Source organism: Coenobita brevimanus, chromosome 62 (assembly GCF_032717465.1).
Source record: "Coenobita brevimanus isolate Jiangsu-jjx chromosome 62, ASM3271746v2, whole genome shotgun sequence".
Classification (NCBI taxonomy): domain Eukaryota; kingdom Metazoa; phylum Arthropoda; class Malacostraca; order Decapoda; family Coenobitidae; genus Coenobita; species Coenobita brevimanus.
This window is the reverse complement of record NC_137015.1, coordinates 8,972,849-8,991,544: the sequence shown is the minus strand read 5'-3', so window position 1 is coordinate 8,991,544 and position 18,696 is coordinate 8,972,849. Positions and strand designations below refer to the sequence as shown.

General features: G+C 41.5%; 1 protein-coding gene across 1 annotated transcript in view; it reads right to left on the bottom strand.

The window, feature by feature from the left end:
- LOC145403962 (uncharacterized) overlaps nt 1-18,696 on the bottom strand; it is a 138,901-nt gene that overhangs the window by 26,419 nt on the left and 93,786 nt on the right. The window contains exons 4-5 of the mRNA XM_080275562.1: nt 13,883-14,015; nt 6,468-6,640 (exon numbers count right to left, since the gene is read on the bottom strand). Of these exons, the coding sequence (XP_080131688.1) occupies nt 6,468-6,640; nt 13,883-14,015 (306 nt within the window). The remainder of the gene's footprint in view (nt 1-6,467; nt 6,641-13,882; nt 14,016-18,696) is intronic.

Genomic DNA, 18,696 nt, shown 5'->3' with positions numbered 1-18,696 from the left:
TTATCCTCTAGTATGCTATTGATCGAAAGTATGTCCATATTAAAACGATAATATTAACATACAAAAAAAAATAAATCCCAGAAAATGTCAGAAGGAAAATAAATCGCTGAGGAAGAGGCGCCACGTAGCCTCCTGAGTCCCGGGAGAGCACGTTAAAGAGGAACACTGAGCGAGAGGATAGGCTTTGGTGGGGAAAAAGTACGTAATTGAGATTGACTTGTTCCGCAGGGAGGCTTAGCTCTGTGTGTGTGTGTGTGTGTGTGTGTGTGTGTGTGTGTGTGTGTGTGTGAGAGAGAGAGAGAGAGAGAGATTTTGTGTGTGTGTGTGTGTGTGTGTGTGTGTGTGTGTGTGTGTGAGAGAGAGAGAGAGAGAGAGAGAGAGAGAGAAAGAAAGAGAGCTAGAAGCAGGAGCGGAAGAGGGACAGGGGTATTACCGACAGTCGTGGACACTCAGTTATTCAGGCCAGTGGTTAAATAGGCTTGACCAAAATTGAATAGCCGCTCCTACCACTCACACGGGCACTGCGATACCGACACCTTCAGCAGTAGTCACCTATGGACAGAGTACTAACCAGTGGACTAGTTACCCATTCAGTTCGAGGACATTATACTTACTCGTACTACCTAAAGAGAGTAGTAGTAGTAGTAGAAGTAGTATTGTTAAGAAGAGACTATAAACTGTAGGAGAGAGAAATATCCTTTGAATACCTCTAGTGTGGTCTAAAAAAAAATTATATGGATGCAAGTACATGTCTTCTTGTGTGAAAGGTTCAGAAAAGTAGCATAATAGGTGATGTCTTGGATGAAATGTACCTGAGCGTCGTGTTATCTGACGTCGTGCTCCTTGACAGATGACTGACAACCACCTCCAGGCTCCTTCTCCATTCAAACCTCTCTCTCTCTCTCTCTCTCTCTCTCTCTCTCTCTCTCTCTCTCTCTCTCTCTCTCTCTCTCTCTCTCTCTCTCTCTCTCTTTTCATCAACATCTCCAATTTCTTTTTCTTTTTCTGGTTTGCCTTTTCCAACATTGCTTTCATTCTCACTTTCAAATATTCTTATTGACAGTGAATAATCAGGCAGATACTTGTAATTTGTGGCTTAATGCAAAACACTATATGCTTATTGAAGTGCGATTTTAAGCACAGTATCTAAAAACATCATTATTTTGGAGTGTTAAGCAAAGAAAATAATGCTCAATACTCTCAGCAGAATAGTATCGTGTGGCTGTGGCTGAAAATTGAGTCCTAGAGTTGTCCCTCCCGTCAAGAGAGTTAGTGGTTGTAGTATTGGCACTCTCAGGCTTCTGTAGTCACTCACCAGAATAAACCACAACCGTTGGCGTTAAGTTACTGGAGCAGAGCCCTAGGTTTACCCCGACCATTAAATAGAGTTAAGGATACTCTGCTGCCTTGACTCTGCCCCATGTTGGTTGTATATATGGGCATACACCAGTAGCATGGAGGTCAATATCAAAGCCTTTTCATTTCAGTAGTTATCATCATCATCGTCATCACTGCCATCATCGTCATTGTCATTACTGCCATCTTCATCATCATCATCGTCATCGTCATCGTCACATTCTTTTTCACTTAATGAGAGAGACGTATGGAAGCTTTCAGTAACCCTTTCACTACGAGGAAGCCCTCCAACTACTAAACAAAATCGTCTGATGGTAGCAAGAAGTAACAAAAACAACACTCTAGCACGCCGAAAAAATTAGGTTAAGTGTTCCCTTCTTATCCTCCGAAGTCATGCGTGGGGAGAGGTTGTATCCCGTCGCCCACACTGACAAGGAAAGCCCCAGACATCTCCCCTCAAAATACAACTCGTAAAGGGGGGATCGTCTCAAGGACCCTATTTTATTTCTAGGTACGATGGGGTTGGGGGATAAAGGCTTTGTCCAAATGTCTTGCTCCTCTTGGGAATCGAACTCCGTGTACCCTTTGATCTGAACCCTTAAAGACGATGTCGTATTTTCTCATCCTTTCTATGTACATACATTTTTATTCATTTCTGAGAGAGACTTTTGGAACATAGGGGTAAGATGCAGCCTGTATTTACTCTGTCCCGACTACAGTACTTCTTCTTTGCTACCCTTGTCTTATTCTAATAGTTTAATCATTCGTGTAGGAGTTGCCTAGCATGGGTCAGCTGCAGTTATCCTCTCATCCTATATTCCTATGTTCTTAAATATAATAGTCTAATGATAAAAAAGAAGAAAAAATAAAACAACGTCAGCTGCCTCAACAAGACTACTGATTAACTCTCTGGTCGCATCCTCAGCATATGTGTGCTGGCGAATGCTGGTGCGGGTGTGGGGAGGAGTATTACATCACTGTAGCTCGTAAACTGGCCCCATTGGACACTGGCGTGGTTGAGCGAGAACTAATGTTGGTTACAATGATTAATAACTCCCGGCCACACCAACAAGCATCTAGTGTGGACGTGACCGTAGCTGAATAAAATCGTCTAGCGTTAACCTGAATCGATTACTTAAGTTGTTCCGATCGTGAAAGGGTTAATAGTGACAGCAGATACTTCCAGCTCCTATGACTCACTCAGCTGATTTAAACGTTCTGGCAGGAGCTGGAATTCAGTTTTTAAGTTTTCATGAGCGTGAGGCTTTTAAGCTGGTCATACTGCTGATATATGAGTAAATGTATTAACCACTAGATATGAATCTCTCTCTCTCTCTCTCTCTCTCTCTCTCACACACACACACACACACACACACACACACACACACACACACACACACACACACACACACACACACACACACACACACACACACAGCTAAGCCTTCCTGCAGACGAGTCAAGCCTAGTTACGCATTTTTCCCCTACCTCAACCCTCTTGCTCTCTTCCTCTCCAACCACTTCAGTTAGAGGACGTCATTTCCGTTTTGCTGCCTTCAGGTGATTTTCCTCAGTTTAATAACATGTGGTTCAGGGGTTAATGAAGGCTGTATCTAACCCCTCCAGTTCGAAAATCGTCCACATATACAACCCCTTTGGTCAAGAAATCCCTCTGAGGCGGAATAAAATCGTGTTGGTTAGTAGGAATCGACTTAATAATGCGTCATCAAAGTGAAGAGGTTAATCATACCAGGTGAGTGACGGTTTATTTTATTCTTGCCACCTCCAGACGATTTTACTCATCTTACGAGGGAACTTTGGAACGTAAGGATTGATGGAATATGTAAGTAATCTCCTACAAAACTCCTCTTAAAGCTGAATGAAAGCGTCTGGAAGCGACAAGAATGAAATGCAGCACGTCATTGTAGTTCACTTTGAGTCGGGCAACGTTTTTCGTGCTACTTTCAGACGCAGGGAACGTTTTTCACTGGTTTATTCATGCCACTTTCAGACTTAGGCAATGTTTTTCACTGGGTTATTCAGGTCACTTTCAGACTTAGGCAATGTTTTTCACTGCTTTATTCATGCTACTTTCAGGCGCAGGCAACGTTTTTCACCGGTTTATTCATGCCACTCTCAGACGCAGACAATGTTTTTCACTGGGTTATTCATGCTACTTTCAGACGCACACAAAGTTTTTCACTGCTTTATTCATGCTACTTTCAGACGATTTTATTAAGCTTTGGGAAGGCCTCATCTGTTGGCGTATAACTAACCCCACCAGTTTGTATAAAATCGTCTGACTGCCTAAGCTGAATTAAATTATGTGGATCTATTTGTCTGTCAACGTATCTATCTGACTATCAGTATCTATTTTTGTGTGTCAGTTTGTTTACCTGTCCATTCGTCTATCTTTTTCTGTGTCTATCTCTGTTAATCTCTGTCTATCTGTCTTTCCGTATCTATCTGTTCTGTGTCTTTGTTTATCTGTCTATGTGTGTGTATTTCTGTCTTCTATCTGTCTATAGCCAGGCACTTTAATTCCTGAAGGGGTAGCTACAGACGAATGGCCTCCACGTCACCCTGTCCTCCGCCATCAAGCTGCCCTCCCTCCAACTCACACACCCCTCTTTCGTATACTTCTCAACCTCATCGCTCCACCTCATCCTCGGTAGCCCCTCCAGCTCATCCTCGATTGTTCCTCCACCTCATCCTCGGTATAGAGAAGGCACGAATAGAAATAAAAAAATGACGTCCTTGTAGTGAAAGGGTTTAATTGATCACTTCGGTATTTTTTTCCTTTTTTCTCCTCCTCCTCCTCCTCCTCCTCCTCTTTTTATATTTCATACTGGTGTGGCGAGACATCAGGTGGGGGAAGGTAAATGCAGAGTTCATTAACCTTTCTTCTCGAGGGATCTCTCTTTGGCCGGACAGTTTATACAAGCCATACCTAAAATAAAAATAAAACTCTATAGCCCTGAAACTGATACCAAAAGGAAACGGACACCTGAAGAACTGTTTTATGTAGCTGTGAAACTGACATCAGAAACGTTCTTAAAAAGTGAAACTGGTAGGAAAAGAGGCGTGTTTATCCATGCGTGAAACTGTTACCGGGTTTGAAGCGATGTGTCGAGAGTGGGAAATGCAAGAGTGTGAACTGACCGTGCAACTGGTGTGAGGCAGATGCAATAAGAGACACGCATCTCCCTGGCCGATCATGTTTCCCTTTATATATCTGTAACTTTTCCTCTCCTCTCTCTCTCTCTCTCTCTCTCTCTCTCTCTCTCTCTCTCTCTCAGGTTTTCGTCCGCGTCTGTAACCCTAGTGCGCGAGTGGTTATGTAAATGGATGTCACTGTCGTACTGAATGGACGAATGGAGACTTTCTTACATCCTCAGTGCCACATTTAACCCTTATTCTGAATAATATAGTTTGGTGACGGCAGGAACGCGATAAAGAGCCCATTGCTGCAGGGGAAAAGCTTTGATCACTACATGAGCGAGTTCTTGTTGTTGTTACTCAAGCTGGCGAAGTACGAATCAGTAGGCGGTGTATATTAGTGTCACCTTTCTGAACCACCAGGAGGGAAAGCATATAATTAAGTACACTGTATTTGGTTTGTTTTCATCTTACGGAACTGGGCTACTAATAGAACACAAACTGCGTGCAGTTTTGACGTGTTTTTGTTATGAAGTGGTGATGAGTCTCCTTGGGTAGTAATCAGATCGACCCTCCAGTCTGACAGCACTTGGGTTAGGGATCTTAGTCAGGTTAGAGTAGACCCACTATACCATTACCCACGTTGAATATCCTACACAGTTTTAGGTATCGAACTCATAAACACCCACTGATCGGTAGACGAACACCCTACCACTGAACCACCCTAGCTCCAGTATAAATGCAAAAACTATATAAATAACAGCAATAACCTGGGAGGGAAGAGGAGTTATATAGGGGTCCTCCAAATCCCTCCAAAATACCCAGTGAACCCGGCTCAGCGTCCCCTGTCCATCACCAGCTGTTTCCGCCTCCCCACTCACCCCTGACAACCATCTGTCTGTTGTAAAGCCAGATTCGTGAGTGTATTTTTTACCCACCTGTCCAAAGAATCTGCTCGGACTAGTGACTCTCTCTCTCTCTCTCTCTCTCTCTCTCTCTCTCTCTCTCTCTCTCTCTCTCTCTCTCTGTTTTGGGATAATTTGGAGAGAGAATGGGAGTGAGGGAAGGTGGTATATTGTGAGGAGGAGAGGGGTCGTTGCTGAGTGGGGACAGAAATGCAAGGGAGTTTCTTTTGGCCGAGTCACTCCTCACATGATGCGGCGTCGAGCAATAGAGATTCAGATAGACAGAGGGACAGGTACAGAGACAACAGAAAAAGCTGAGGAGGGGAGGAGGAAGAAAGGAACGAACAATTACATCAAGAGAGAGAGAGAGAGAGGGAGAGAGAGAGAGTTTGAGTGTAGTGGGTAAAAATGCATAATTGAGATTGACCGTCAGTGGAAGCAGCCAGCATAGAGCCATACCGTGTTTCCTTCCTTGTGGCTCCGTTATAATGCAAAATAGAAATGGATGTGGTAAATAAATGATAACTGTTAAGTAAATAATACAGTTTTAACCTGGACTAGAAACTGCCATGAAGACTCAGTTATAATAGAGTATAGAGGTAGGTAGGTTGATTAAATTATACTGTTTTCACCTGTAACTTAGCCTAAAATTTACCATCTCTCCATCTTGAGTGCTGGGTTATGGTAATGGATTAACACAGGAAATATTGTGCTAGGGACGGTGAAGTGCTATGGCAAGGATGTACAGCAGTGGCATTGTCTTTCTCCGCCACAGCGCAGCGTGAAATAAACTGCAAAAAGAATAGTTTAAAGTGAAAGAGCTACGAGTATAGTGCGTATATTGACAGACAGTTATTGAAGAAAAGTTTGTATGTGTGTGTGTGTGTGTGTGTGTGTGTGTGTGTGTGTGTGTGTGTGTGTGTGTGTGTGTGTGTGTGTGTGTTTAAAATAATATAGGTAGGCAGACAACAGGTAGATAGGTAACAGAATAGAAAAATGGATACCGGAGAGAGAAAGAGAGAGAGAGAGGAAATAACCTCGTCTCACCTCCATACTAATGCCTCCCCTGGGCGAGCTATAGTTGAGTGGGTTGGAACCTTGGAACCAGCGAACCACCCCCACCGCCTCCACCCCCGCCTTCACCTCACACTCCAGGCTGATGGTGGAGCCCTTCTGTACGTACACCTCCCTCGGGCCTCGAATCACGGCCTCTTGTTGACCTGGCAAAGAAGATGAGGAAGATGAGTGTTTAGTTCGTCTTGTAGTTGTTATTGTTATCGTCGTCATCGTCATCGCCTTCGTCATCGTATCACTGCCTCTTGCTTACCTGATATTAAAAGGAAAAATAATCTTCCCTGAAGTGAGTAAAATCGTCTGGTGGGAGCATCAATATTATCGTTTTGACCTCTTTTACCGTCTACGGATGGAGTGAGGCAGGATATAGGGAGCAGGAAATAGCTAATGAAAGGAGATACTAACCAAAATTTGGCCAGTTAAATGGGTCACACATTCAAGATTCAAGCCTCCGGAATCCTGACATCATTTCTGAGACATAAACATCCACACAGAAGCGATTCATACCGCTTGTCAGCTAGAGTCAGTCGAACGATCATCATTTCACCAGGAAATATATATATATATATATATATATATATATATATATATATATATATATATATATATATATAATGCTACACTGTTGTCATACACTCCTTCGTACAAAATTCTCCCAGCCAGCCCGTTCCACTGTCATTCCCCTCGCCTCATCATCCTTCTTAAAAATTACGTCTTTTGGCAGAACGAAATAAGGACACTTCATGCGAGTGTGGTGCTCCAAGTTTCATGAAATAATATTTTTAATCGAATATACAAGACTATTTTATATACCTGGGATATAACGGGTGATTAGTTAATATATCGCTGCTGTTCTAGGGATCTCATCGCTTCACTGTGTCATTCCGATGACCATTTTTTTCGTTGTTGCTACCTCAGACACTTTTGTTTGCTTACAGGAGATTTCTCAGTATATAGGATTTAGATACAACCCTCATTATATTGTTCATTACGTGAGATCTTTCCAAAGTTCAGTACTACCGTCTGGAAACAGCAGTACAATTTCGTAATCGGGTACTTTAATTTTTAGTTCTTGCTACATGCAGACGACTGTATTTAATTTAGGAAAGGCCAGTCTTATTAAAAGGGGTTAATGAAGGCCGTAACTAACTCCATTTCTAAAATTCGCGCTTAACTGAATACAACTGTCTGGTAAAGGAAATAATAAACAAGAAAGGCATCGGAAGGAAGGAACTAAACACTCCTCACTGATGGTGTAGCCCCTCTATACTTACAGTCGGAGACAAAAGTTCGCCAGATTTTTCACCACTTCTACTCACTTTCCACTGTTTGCCAGTATTCCTGTGCCGAGAGAAATTGGTGGGCTTTTCTTTCCAGAGGTGATTCTGTTAGATACGATGCGTGAGGGAGGAAAGTCACGGACATAATATTTCACATCTTTGGCTTATTACATTCCTCAGTTGAGTAATATTCCTAAACTGGGAAGATGTTGTATGTCTCTCTCTACTCAGATAATTCTCTTTGATATGGTGTGTCATGGAGGAAAGTGACAGGCATGCCCTAAGGGTGAAGCAGACACAGTGGACCATAGCAAGTTTATCCTAATCTGATACAGACCCCTAATCCCTTTCAGGCCAGCTAATGGTCAGGTGTCGTCAGATTGGCGGGCTGATTTGACTAGTAACCAAGGAGACTCGTGCCTGTCATATACCCAACAGACATTGAATTTCTTGCAACCACAACTTAGTAATAGGGTTGTAAGAGAGGCCCAGTTCTGTCAAATGGTAACAAACTAACTCCAGCAGACATATTTTGTCCCTAGCTGTGCTCCACCCACGGACCACGGATCATTGCTCTCAGCTGACCTGGAGATAAAAGGAAAAAGGAAAAATAAAAATTTCTGTCGATCCGTATTAGTGCCCGATGTTGACCTAACTGTACAATAAATAATTAAACGATTAAAAATAAATAAGTACAGTAAATAAATAGACGTGAATCAGTGGTAATTCTGGTCATTTTCGTCCTCATCATCATCATCATCATCGTCGTCATCATCATCATCATCGTATCATCACCATTATCAAACCTAGTCGTTGTTTTCAGATGTCTTGAAAATAAGAAAAAGACAGCAAATTAAAAAAATAAAAAGTTCTGTGGTAGTTAGTCATGTCATCATCATCATTAGTATCATTAACAGTGTCGTCGTCGTCGTCGTTAACGTTGCTGATATAGTCATAGTCATCGTCATCGTCACCACCATGTTTTCATATAAATGGAGAACATGGACGGTTACCTTTTGCTGACCTGGAAAAACAAATCGGAAAAAAAAAGAAAAGAAAGAAAAAGAACGATCAGCGCTCGGCCCTCTAGTAACAGCCTACAATCACATCGAGTTTTGTAACACCTTAGTATCACCTTGTAACATCACTACATCAGTTTCAAATTATTCTGTAACAAAGCTGCACCACCTAGGGAAACAAGGGCTGATTTGAGCTCGTCCTTCCAGCAACATCCTAAAATCACCTCTAGTTCCTCATGTAATTCCCTCGTTTCACCTTAAATCTCTCCATCATCTGCCCTGCTTCAACATGTAAGAGCCAAATTTTAGTGCTGACATAAACAAAGAAAAGAAAATATATGAAAGTTCATTGGCAGTCTGTTCTGTAACCACTTCGTCGTATATCATTCCTCTTGTATAATTTTATAACACCACCACAAAAGATTCGGATTTCTTTGTCTTCTATGACCGTTCGATTATGTAGTTAATTTTGCAAGACAACATCAGTGGTAGTCATCCAGCAACACCGTAAAATCACATCCAATTCTTCTTGTAAATCCAGAGCATTACTTTAGAATTTCTTATTACCTGCAGCACTCTACTCATTTTGCAACAGAGTCAGTCACGCAGACGAAACACAACTTGAAATTCACGCTGTTTCTTCTTGATATAGTGTATTAGAAAAGTTACTGTGCATGAAAAGATACTAGCACATCTTCCACTGCCAGCCTCATCCTCCCGCACCTCACACTGCTTTGTCTCGTGTACACAGTTAGCGCGCTCGCACGCACGCACGCACACACACACACACACACACACACACACACACACACACACACACACACACACACACACACACACACACACACACACACACACACACACACACACACACACACACACACACACACACACACACACACACACACACACACACACACTCTCTCTCTCTCCTGCACCCACACTGCCACACCCCACATGACCGTACCGCACATTATTACGCCACACTTCCACATGTCACACTATCACCGTTAACACTGCCACACCTCACAGTGTTATACTCCACACTACAAAACCTACTGCAACACCTCACCCGTCCGCACTACACACCGTCATACCTCAGCCACACTGCACAGTACTTCCGTATACCGTGTCACACAACATACTACCACACGACACACTGCCATACTGCACACTGCCACACCCCATAATATCACGCCACATTGTACAGCACCACACACTTACACCTTACATTATCGTCCCAGAAACCGCACACCTCACAGAGCCATACACTGCCTCACCACAGAGAGCAACACCTCACCTAGCTGCATCTTTGGTCATCACCCAATAAAACTCAAAGAAATTATTGACTCTCATATTCTGTTCTTCCATCCAAGTATATAATCATTATATTCAATCAATCAATCAATCATTTCCTGTGGCACCCCACGGGATGCATAGGGCCTCAATGAACTCAGTCCACCAATATTTGTCTCTTGCCATCTCCTTCAGGTCCCACCATCACTCCTCTCCTGCTTCTTTTTTCATTGTCCTCAACCAGGTTTCCCTCGGCCTACCTCTACCTCTTTTTCCTCTAGCAATCCACTCTGGCACATCCTGTATTAAACAACCTTCTTTTCTGTATATGTGCCCCAGCCACTTCCAGCGAGACAGTCTCACATATTCATTAACTGGTTCCACTCTCGTAATATCCCTTACTCTTTCATTTGTAACTCTGTCTTGACACTTTACCCCAAGAGTCCTTCTCAGTATTTTATTCTCAAATCCTATTACTTTCTGATCTGTTGCAATTGTACTGTACCATGACTCATGCCCGTAAATTAAAATTGGTCTAACCATGGACTTGTAAATTTTCACTTTAGTATGTACCGAAAGCATATTATTATTCCAAACAGATTTCAACATTCCAACAGCTCGCCAAGCCTGTCTAATCCTCTCCTCAATTTCATTGTTTAATGATCCGTTAGATGATACAATCATTCCCAGATATTTAAAGTTTTCTTCATTCTTCACCACATTATTCCCAATTACACAATCGATTTGGTTCTCCGCGTTCATATTAATAATTTCAGTCTTTCCACAGTTTATTACCAATCCCACTTTTTCTCCTTCCTCCACCAGACAATCGAGCACCCTCTGCATCTCGTAAATACTTCCGCAAATCAGTACAATATCATCAGCATAGTCCAAATCCATCAGCTTCTTATTTTCTTTCCAGTTAATTCCTGCACCTGTTCTCCGTACAACCTTTTTCATAACATAATCCATAACCAAAACAAACAACAATGGCGAAAGAACTCCTCCTTGAATCACTCCTGACCTAACTTGAAATGGATCACTCAAAGAACCACCCACCATTACCTTACAAAAAGTACCTTCATGCAGGCTTCTAATAATATTTACAAACTTTTCTGGTATACCATAGAATCTCATAATTTTCAACATAGCTCCACGTGAAACACTATCAAACGCCTTTTCAAAATCATTATATTACCATTTATCAAATTTTTACTGCCTCCAGGACAATCTTTTATAGTTTAGGGAAAAGCCTGTTCTAGTGAAAGTTAACTTAAGCAGTCGACACGGCACTGATGCTAATAATAATGTAGCAAGACATTATATATGCGGCCTGGTAACATTTGCAACACAGCCAGCTTGACCTGTGATCTTCCACTCAAGGCTGCTTACTATATCAGTCTTTCCGTCACTAAAGCCTCTTGTGTCCTGTGCCTGGTAGGACCTCTGGCTCTTCTTCCTAACCAGCTTATTTCAGGTTCTGAGACTTTGGTGTTTGCTTTTGTGTTAAAACAGGTATTAAAAAGATATAAATTTCACATAAGAGAACATCAGCCTGTGTTGTGCAGAAATATTACCTGACTCTCCTTTATTTCTTTCCATTCTTTCCTTTTTTAATTCCCATTGCCTAAGGATACTTTCTTACCCTGAATATTTTACCAGTCTGTTTCTACAACTGATTCGTTAATATTCTCGTTTATGTTGATAATGTAGATTTTACAGTTATTAATAAGATTCTAAACCTTTGAAAATGTCCTGAAAACTGTATTCTTATGGATTTCTAGTTTACATGCAGATCATCCTTACCAGTTAATTCTCTTGCATGCCATAACTTACGCTAGTATTAACCACTGCTCTCGAATGGCATGTTTTTATCGTTTATTTCGGCCATCTTTATCCAGGATTATATACACCTTAGGAGAGACTTTTCGAACTAATGGATTTGGATATAGCCCTCATGAACCCAATATATTTGGCAGGCCTTTCCTAACCTCAATAAAATCGCCTGGAAGCTGCATGACTAATGAAAAATACGTAGTTGAAATGAAGTGGTAAAAAAAAACAAAAAAAAAACAAGAAAAAGCAGAGTGCAAAAACAATGCCCTACAGTTGGTCTAAGGACTGAGCATTTGCCTTTATTCTATGACCTTGGCCTTCGATCGACTGTTGTCAAAAGTGACTCCCTTCGTTCTTTCCGTATCCTCAACCCAGCCACAATGTTTGGTCCACATAAGATCGAAACTATTTACGTTGACTTTGCCATGTGATCTAAACCGTTGACCAGTTCTGTTGAAAAACTACGTCAGCTCCCTGTCCAGCCGTCAACTTTTCCACCAGATATGGGTAAAACTGGATCGAAACTATTTGAGTTATACTGTTAACACACAGGCACACGCCGAGCACAACAATACACAGTCTGCATTGCGTGCGCCTGAGTGTAAACATGAGAGAGAATGTGAATGTCCATTTGTAGCAGTAGTAACAGTTATAGCGCAGGTTCATCAGAATGTGAAGCCAGTGGTCTGCAAGATGAAGTTGTCTTGCTCTCAGCCATACTCCTTACGGGAAATGGGAAGGGAACTGAGGGACGTTGATATAACCTTCCAGATCCACCGACCGGTCATATCGGTGCCACCACGTGAAGGTGTCCATCTCCAGTGCCAGTGTGTAACTATGCAAAATAAATCGCTGATAGAAACGTGTTAGAAACCTCTCCTTATGCCCCCGGGAAAAACAAGCAACCGTGACTCACCCATCAACACACAAAGTCGACTGTAAAAATGCTGGTGCCTGAATATGTTGATTTTGTGTCGAGTCCTAATTAGCCTCTGGAATTTTGATGCTGTTCGAGTGTTTTTGTGTTTTGTGTGTGACGAGAGAGAGAGAGAGAGAGAGAGAGAGAGAGAGAGAATTTTCTTTTCATATTGTACATTCTCTCTCTCTCTCTCTCTCTCTCTGTAACATCATAACTACTGTACACACACACACACACACACACACACACACACACACACACACACACACAGTTTTACATAGGATTATTCTTCTCGGCCTGCCTCACGAAGCACCACTTTAAATCTTACTAATCCATCCTCATACTCCCACACATTAGACTCCCTCTTAGCCCAGTATTATTTCTTGGTTAAACATCCTCTCTTTCATTAACTCACTTTTCTTCACCTCTCTCTTTCTTTTCTGTGTCTCTCTTTAATTTTCCTTCATTCACTCTGTCTTTCCTTTTTCTTGTCTTTCCTCCGTCTCTCAAAATTTTCCTCCATTCACTCTGCTTCCTCTATCTGTTCTTCACCTCTGTCTTCCCCCGTCTCTCCATTGTATTTTCCATCGTTCACTCGCTTTCTTTCCTCTTTCTATTTTCCACTTCTCTCGTTACTTCCCTCGTCTTTCTAATTTTCCTCCATTCGCTCTCTTTCCACTTTTTGTTCTTCACCTCTCTCTCCTTGCTTCCTCCGTCTCTCAAATTTTTCTCCATTCTCTTTCTCTCTGTCTCTCTGTCTCTGTCTGTCTGTCTGTCTGTCTGTCTGTCTCTCTCTCTCTCTCTCTCTCTCTCTCTCTCTCTCTCTCTCTCTCTCTCTCTCTTTCTTTCTCTCTCTCTCTCTCTCTCTAGGTTTGTATAAATATCCATACGATATCTGTCTATCTATTTATCTATCATTCCTTCTACCTCTCCATCAGTCTTTTCCCCACCTAAAGCAACTAGCAGATTACAAGCTTTATCCTTAGAGTAGGAAATTAAAAACTGTATTAAAAAAGGTAAAAAAAAAAAGTCTCTTACCCAATACAGTAAGTGTGATGGGCAGAGAAGCCTTGGGACTGGTAGACACTTGACACTCATACACGCCGGAGTCCCTGAAGGTCACAGAGGAGATGTCCAGGTGCCAGTCCTCTGTCTCGGGAGTGTGGTGCACCTGTGGAGAGAGGGAGAGAGAAGATTTAGTGGCATTTCTTTTAATTGACGTGAATATGGTGACCTGCGAAACACCATTCTTCAATACCTTTAGTTAAGCTTGAATTTTGTGGCCTCGGGAGCACCTGTCTGGAATACCTTTAATTAACCTTGAATTTGATGACGTCGAGAACACCTGGTTTGAATACCCTTAATTAACCCAGAATTTGGTGACGTCGAGAACACCTGTCTTGAATACCTTTAATTAACCATGAATTTGATGACGTCGGGAACACCTGCCTTCATTACCTTTAATTAACCTTGAATTTGGTGACGTCTGAAACACCTGCCATCAATACCTTTAATTAACCTTGAATTTTATATACGTCGGGATCACCTGTCTTGAATACAATTCCTTGACATAAAAAGTCGATACTTTTTTTCCTTATCACTATACTTTTGTTTCTTGCCTATGAGAGACTTTTCAGACTGGAGGAGTTACATTCAGCTTTCGTCATCGTGTTTACCTTTATAGACTTGTTATGATTACTTTTAAAAATTCCTTCCATCTTATGACTTTTTTTAAATTTTATTTTTCCTATCTCAAAGCTACTTTCTTTTCATCTTAGGAGAGGCTCTGAAGCTGAAGGAATTACATTAAGCATTCATCGTTTTCTTCATTAATAAGCCTCTCCTAAGCTGAATGAAATGTTATGCAGGGAGCAGGAATGGGTGAATACTCTACGATCCATTACATAATCTCAGTCCTCTGCCCCAAAGATGGGGTGGCCCCGTGGGGAGGGAAAATGTCTCATGATCACGTTTAATTAACCTTTGCAGTCTTAGGTAAATGCTCTCATGACGCATTTCTGTTGCCATGGTTACCTATGGTCTTTAAACAGGCTCCTGCGACTCACTCTCAGCAGAATAAAACCGTTCCTTGTTAACTGGAATAAAGCACCAGGAAAGGCCCGACCATGAAAAGGTTATTTGTGACATTACTAACACTCTTAGGCTCTTACGACTCACTCTCAGCTGAACAAATTCGTCTGGCTTTAGTTGCAATACAGTACCTGAGTTGTTTCGACCGTAATGTCTAGTCTGCCGTGAATACTTATACTCTATTTCAGTGTCCGGGGGATAATCTGATTTAATACAGCTTACCAGGAATAACAATTACCTCTCGTAGTCCGATGAGAAGACCTGTAATTTTCTGTGACTATTTAGAATCAGTACTTATAACGTATTACAGTGTCAGATGAATTCTTTGTGAGACATTGCTTTCTTCTAATAATAACTAAAATCCCATGCAATCTACCCCTCATACACATGATTTTCCCTGACCCTTTACGGTCAGCATAATCCCTGCAAGTTAAATTACGAACCAGACACAACACTTCCAAGAACTACGACAGAGACGCCCTTTGACCGCACTAAATCTGGCGCAGTGTGAGGTATCCACGTGGAGGCTGTTCTTCCCTGGCGATATAAATAGATGATACAGGGAAGGTGAATAATCCTGTTACGCGTCTGGGGCTGTGAGCTAACGAGGCGAAATTTCATCCCCGTCAACCATTGTGAATATTGCTGGATAAGAGTGTCTAGATATTAGATTTTGATGCAGTAGGTTAGAGTGACGAGATACTAGAATTTGATACAGTAGGTTAGAGTGGCGAGGTATGAGATTTTGGGATAATTTCGAGACTGTAAAGGAACTATTTACCCCTTTCATTCCGTCGACGTGATTGGTTGACTTATTTTTGCCTTCTCCTGACGATTATATTCAGCTTTTTGGGAGGCCTTATGTGCCAGGTAAAAATGCAGGTTATATCTAATCCATCCAGGCCGAAAAGTCTATCCTAAGATGACTAAAATCGTGTGGTGTTAGCGAGAATAAGCCCTCCCCCCCTCCCTGCCCCTCCAAAAAATGCTTCGTCAGATTGAAGGCGTAAACTTCAGATGCACTCGATCAAAAAAGTCTTGTTGTACATTTCCACCGAAACGTTGTGGTACGACATACATAGCTACGCAAAATGCTCACCGTCGTTGCCTGACCTGTTCTCAGAATTACTTCATGCGCAGTCAGCAGAAAATAAACTTATGTTCATAAGGCATCTGAGGCTGATAATATAAATTCCATGTAGGATATCATCGGACTCCACCTGTGAGATACCTTTTTGGTCATGTGTAAATGTATTCATTACCATCGTCATTTTCATCTTCACCATAACACTGCGTCCCATTTGTCATAAATGAGGTAGGCAGAATCTGAGAACAGTATGAAGGAAAGACAAATGTTGGAAAAATATTTGCTTCCAGTGTTGTGAAATGAATGAACACGATATAATATATATATATATATATATATATATATATATATATATGTATATATATATATATATATATATATATATATATATATATGTATGTGTGTGTGTGTGTGTGTATAAAACAGGAGAAACTGCAGAGTATCTGTTAATTAGGTCATTTATTTTTTCCCTTTACCATTCAAGCCTTCTTATTAACCTATCATCAGCATCAGCATCAATGGATCGACAAACAGGAAAATATTAAGTAGTGATAACGCCATCAGGGGAAATGGGTCACACGTCCAACCACTCACTCTTCCATCTAGTCATAATCCAGCACTGCAAAGAGCTTCCATTAAACGGAATATGAAAATTTGGTGAAAAAATAAAAATCGTCATCCCAGTGAAGTGGCAAGTCACACCATTACCCGCTTTGCTGTGATGACGCCTTTTATGTCTCCTCGCTATTTCCAGGCGATATGATTCAGCTTTGAAGAAATATTTAAAACCGAAGCTAGATGTTGCCTGTCTTTGACTTTTTTCCTTTGAGCAGTCTGCCCAAAGTTGAATAAGATCCTTTAGCAGTAGCAAGGAAAAAAAATGAAACAAAAGCGTTCTGGGCCAAATGCTAATCGTCCACCTCAATATGTTATTGGATAAGGTACAAGTTACGTAAACCAAACTTGAAGAAAATTCGCATAACTACGGAAATAAGTCACTGTGTTTCGCAAAAATGCCAATCCATATTAAATGAAACAAAAGCATTCGGGGGGCGGAATGCTAAATCATCCGCCAGAATGTGTTGTTGGATTAGTTAAGTTACATACAAACCAAAGTTGAAGAAACGTCGCAAAACTCTACGGAACTCAGTCACCGCATTTCGCAACAAGCCAATCCATACGAAAAAAATATATGGCTGCTGGCATTCGGTGGCCTTTGATCAATATCTCACCAAAGTAATAGGCTTCAGTACATCCACATAGTTGCTATTTCCTGAAGGTTTGGTGGAAATTCGTTCTCAACTTTTCGAGATGTGTTGGGAACACACACACACACACACACACACACACACACACACACACACACACACACACACACACACGAACTGTACTGCCTCGCCTTGCTAAAGATGGGCGATAAAAAGAAATAGAAGCGTTATCGTGTTCAAGAGTTGTATAATCCAGCCTAAGGAAGACAAAGATTAGTCTCGTCACCGGGTGCTCCTCGCGTGGCTGGGTATACTTAACCCTTTCAACCCGAGGACGTCTTTTTTACAGTATTCTTCCTATCACCAAACGATTTTCACACCTGCGCACGTGAAGCGAAAATGGATATTATGTATGTTTGTATCGGTCTGTCTGCCAGAACAAAATAACTCGGAGTTTTTATCCGATTTTAACCAAACTTGATGGAGAGATTAACGGCCGTAGTCTTAAACTGTGGGAAAGCGTTCACCTTGCCCTATCCGCATCTTTTGGTAGTCTCAAAGCAAGAGAGGGAGAGCGTTCCCCGGTGAACGGGAGAGGATTACCACAGCGTAGTACTAGAATCCGCGGGGAGTCTCATAGCACCCCTTCGCATGCCCCTTCGTCATATTATAGTAGCCTTGTGCAAAGAAAACTATGTAGAATTTGAAGGACCCTATGTGTGTGTGATGGGAATTTTAATTTAATGATAAAAACATTGTGTAAAGAAAAAATACTCGTTTAATATTTTTATCGTTTTAGAAGACTTCACCACTTCTTCGGGGATGGTTAGTTTACGACGATACGAAAACAAAGATGAGATACTGCATCCACTTCCATTTAATTTCTCACAAGCTGTTTATCAGATATGGTGCATGATACTTTTATAATTAATTTGATTAGTACGTGAAATATTTCCTACGGTAAAGAATGGCCGAGTACAACCTAAACAGACGACTAGTGCACAGCCAGTTAGTTTGAATTACGAAGTCTCATGTTTTCCGTTCGGTGAGCTTTTGCAAGTCAACACTATTTTCTTTGGCTTAGCAATATATTTATCCGGTGTATTTTGGTGTGATTTGAACGAGTTTGCTTTTATTTTCGGTGTTCGTGATTGGTTTTCAAATTAACCCCCCCACCCCGTGTCTTAGAGGGTGGGATTTCGGGGTTCTGGGTGGGAAAATAGCAAAAACAAGAATTTGGGACAGAAATATAGTCAAAATCGGTATGACAAGCCAAGGCGTATTCGTGGGGTTATTACTGACAGCATGAACCCCTTTGAAGCTATGTCTGACACCGAATTTTTCCTGCGGCACAGGTTCTCCAAATCCTCTATGCATACTCCTATACAGAGTATTTAAGAACAAATGCCAGTCTTTAATAATTGAAGAGGTAAGAATTGCAAACATTAATTGATTATATTGTGAGT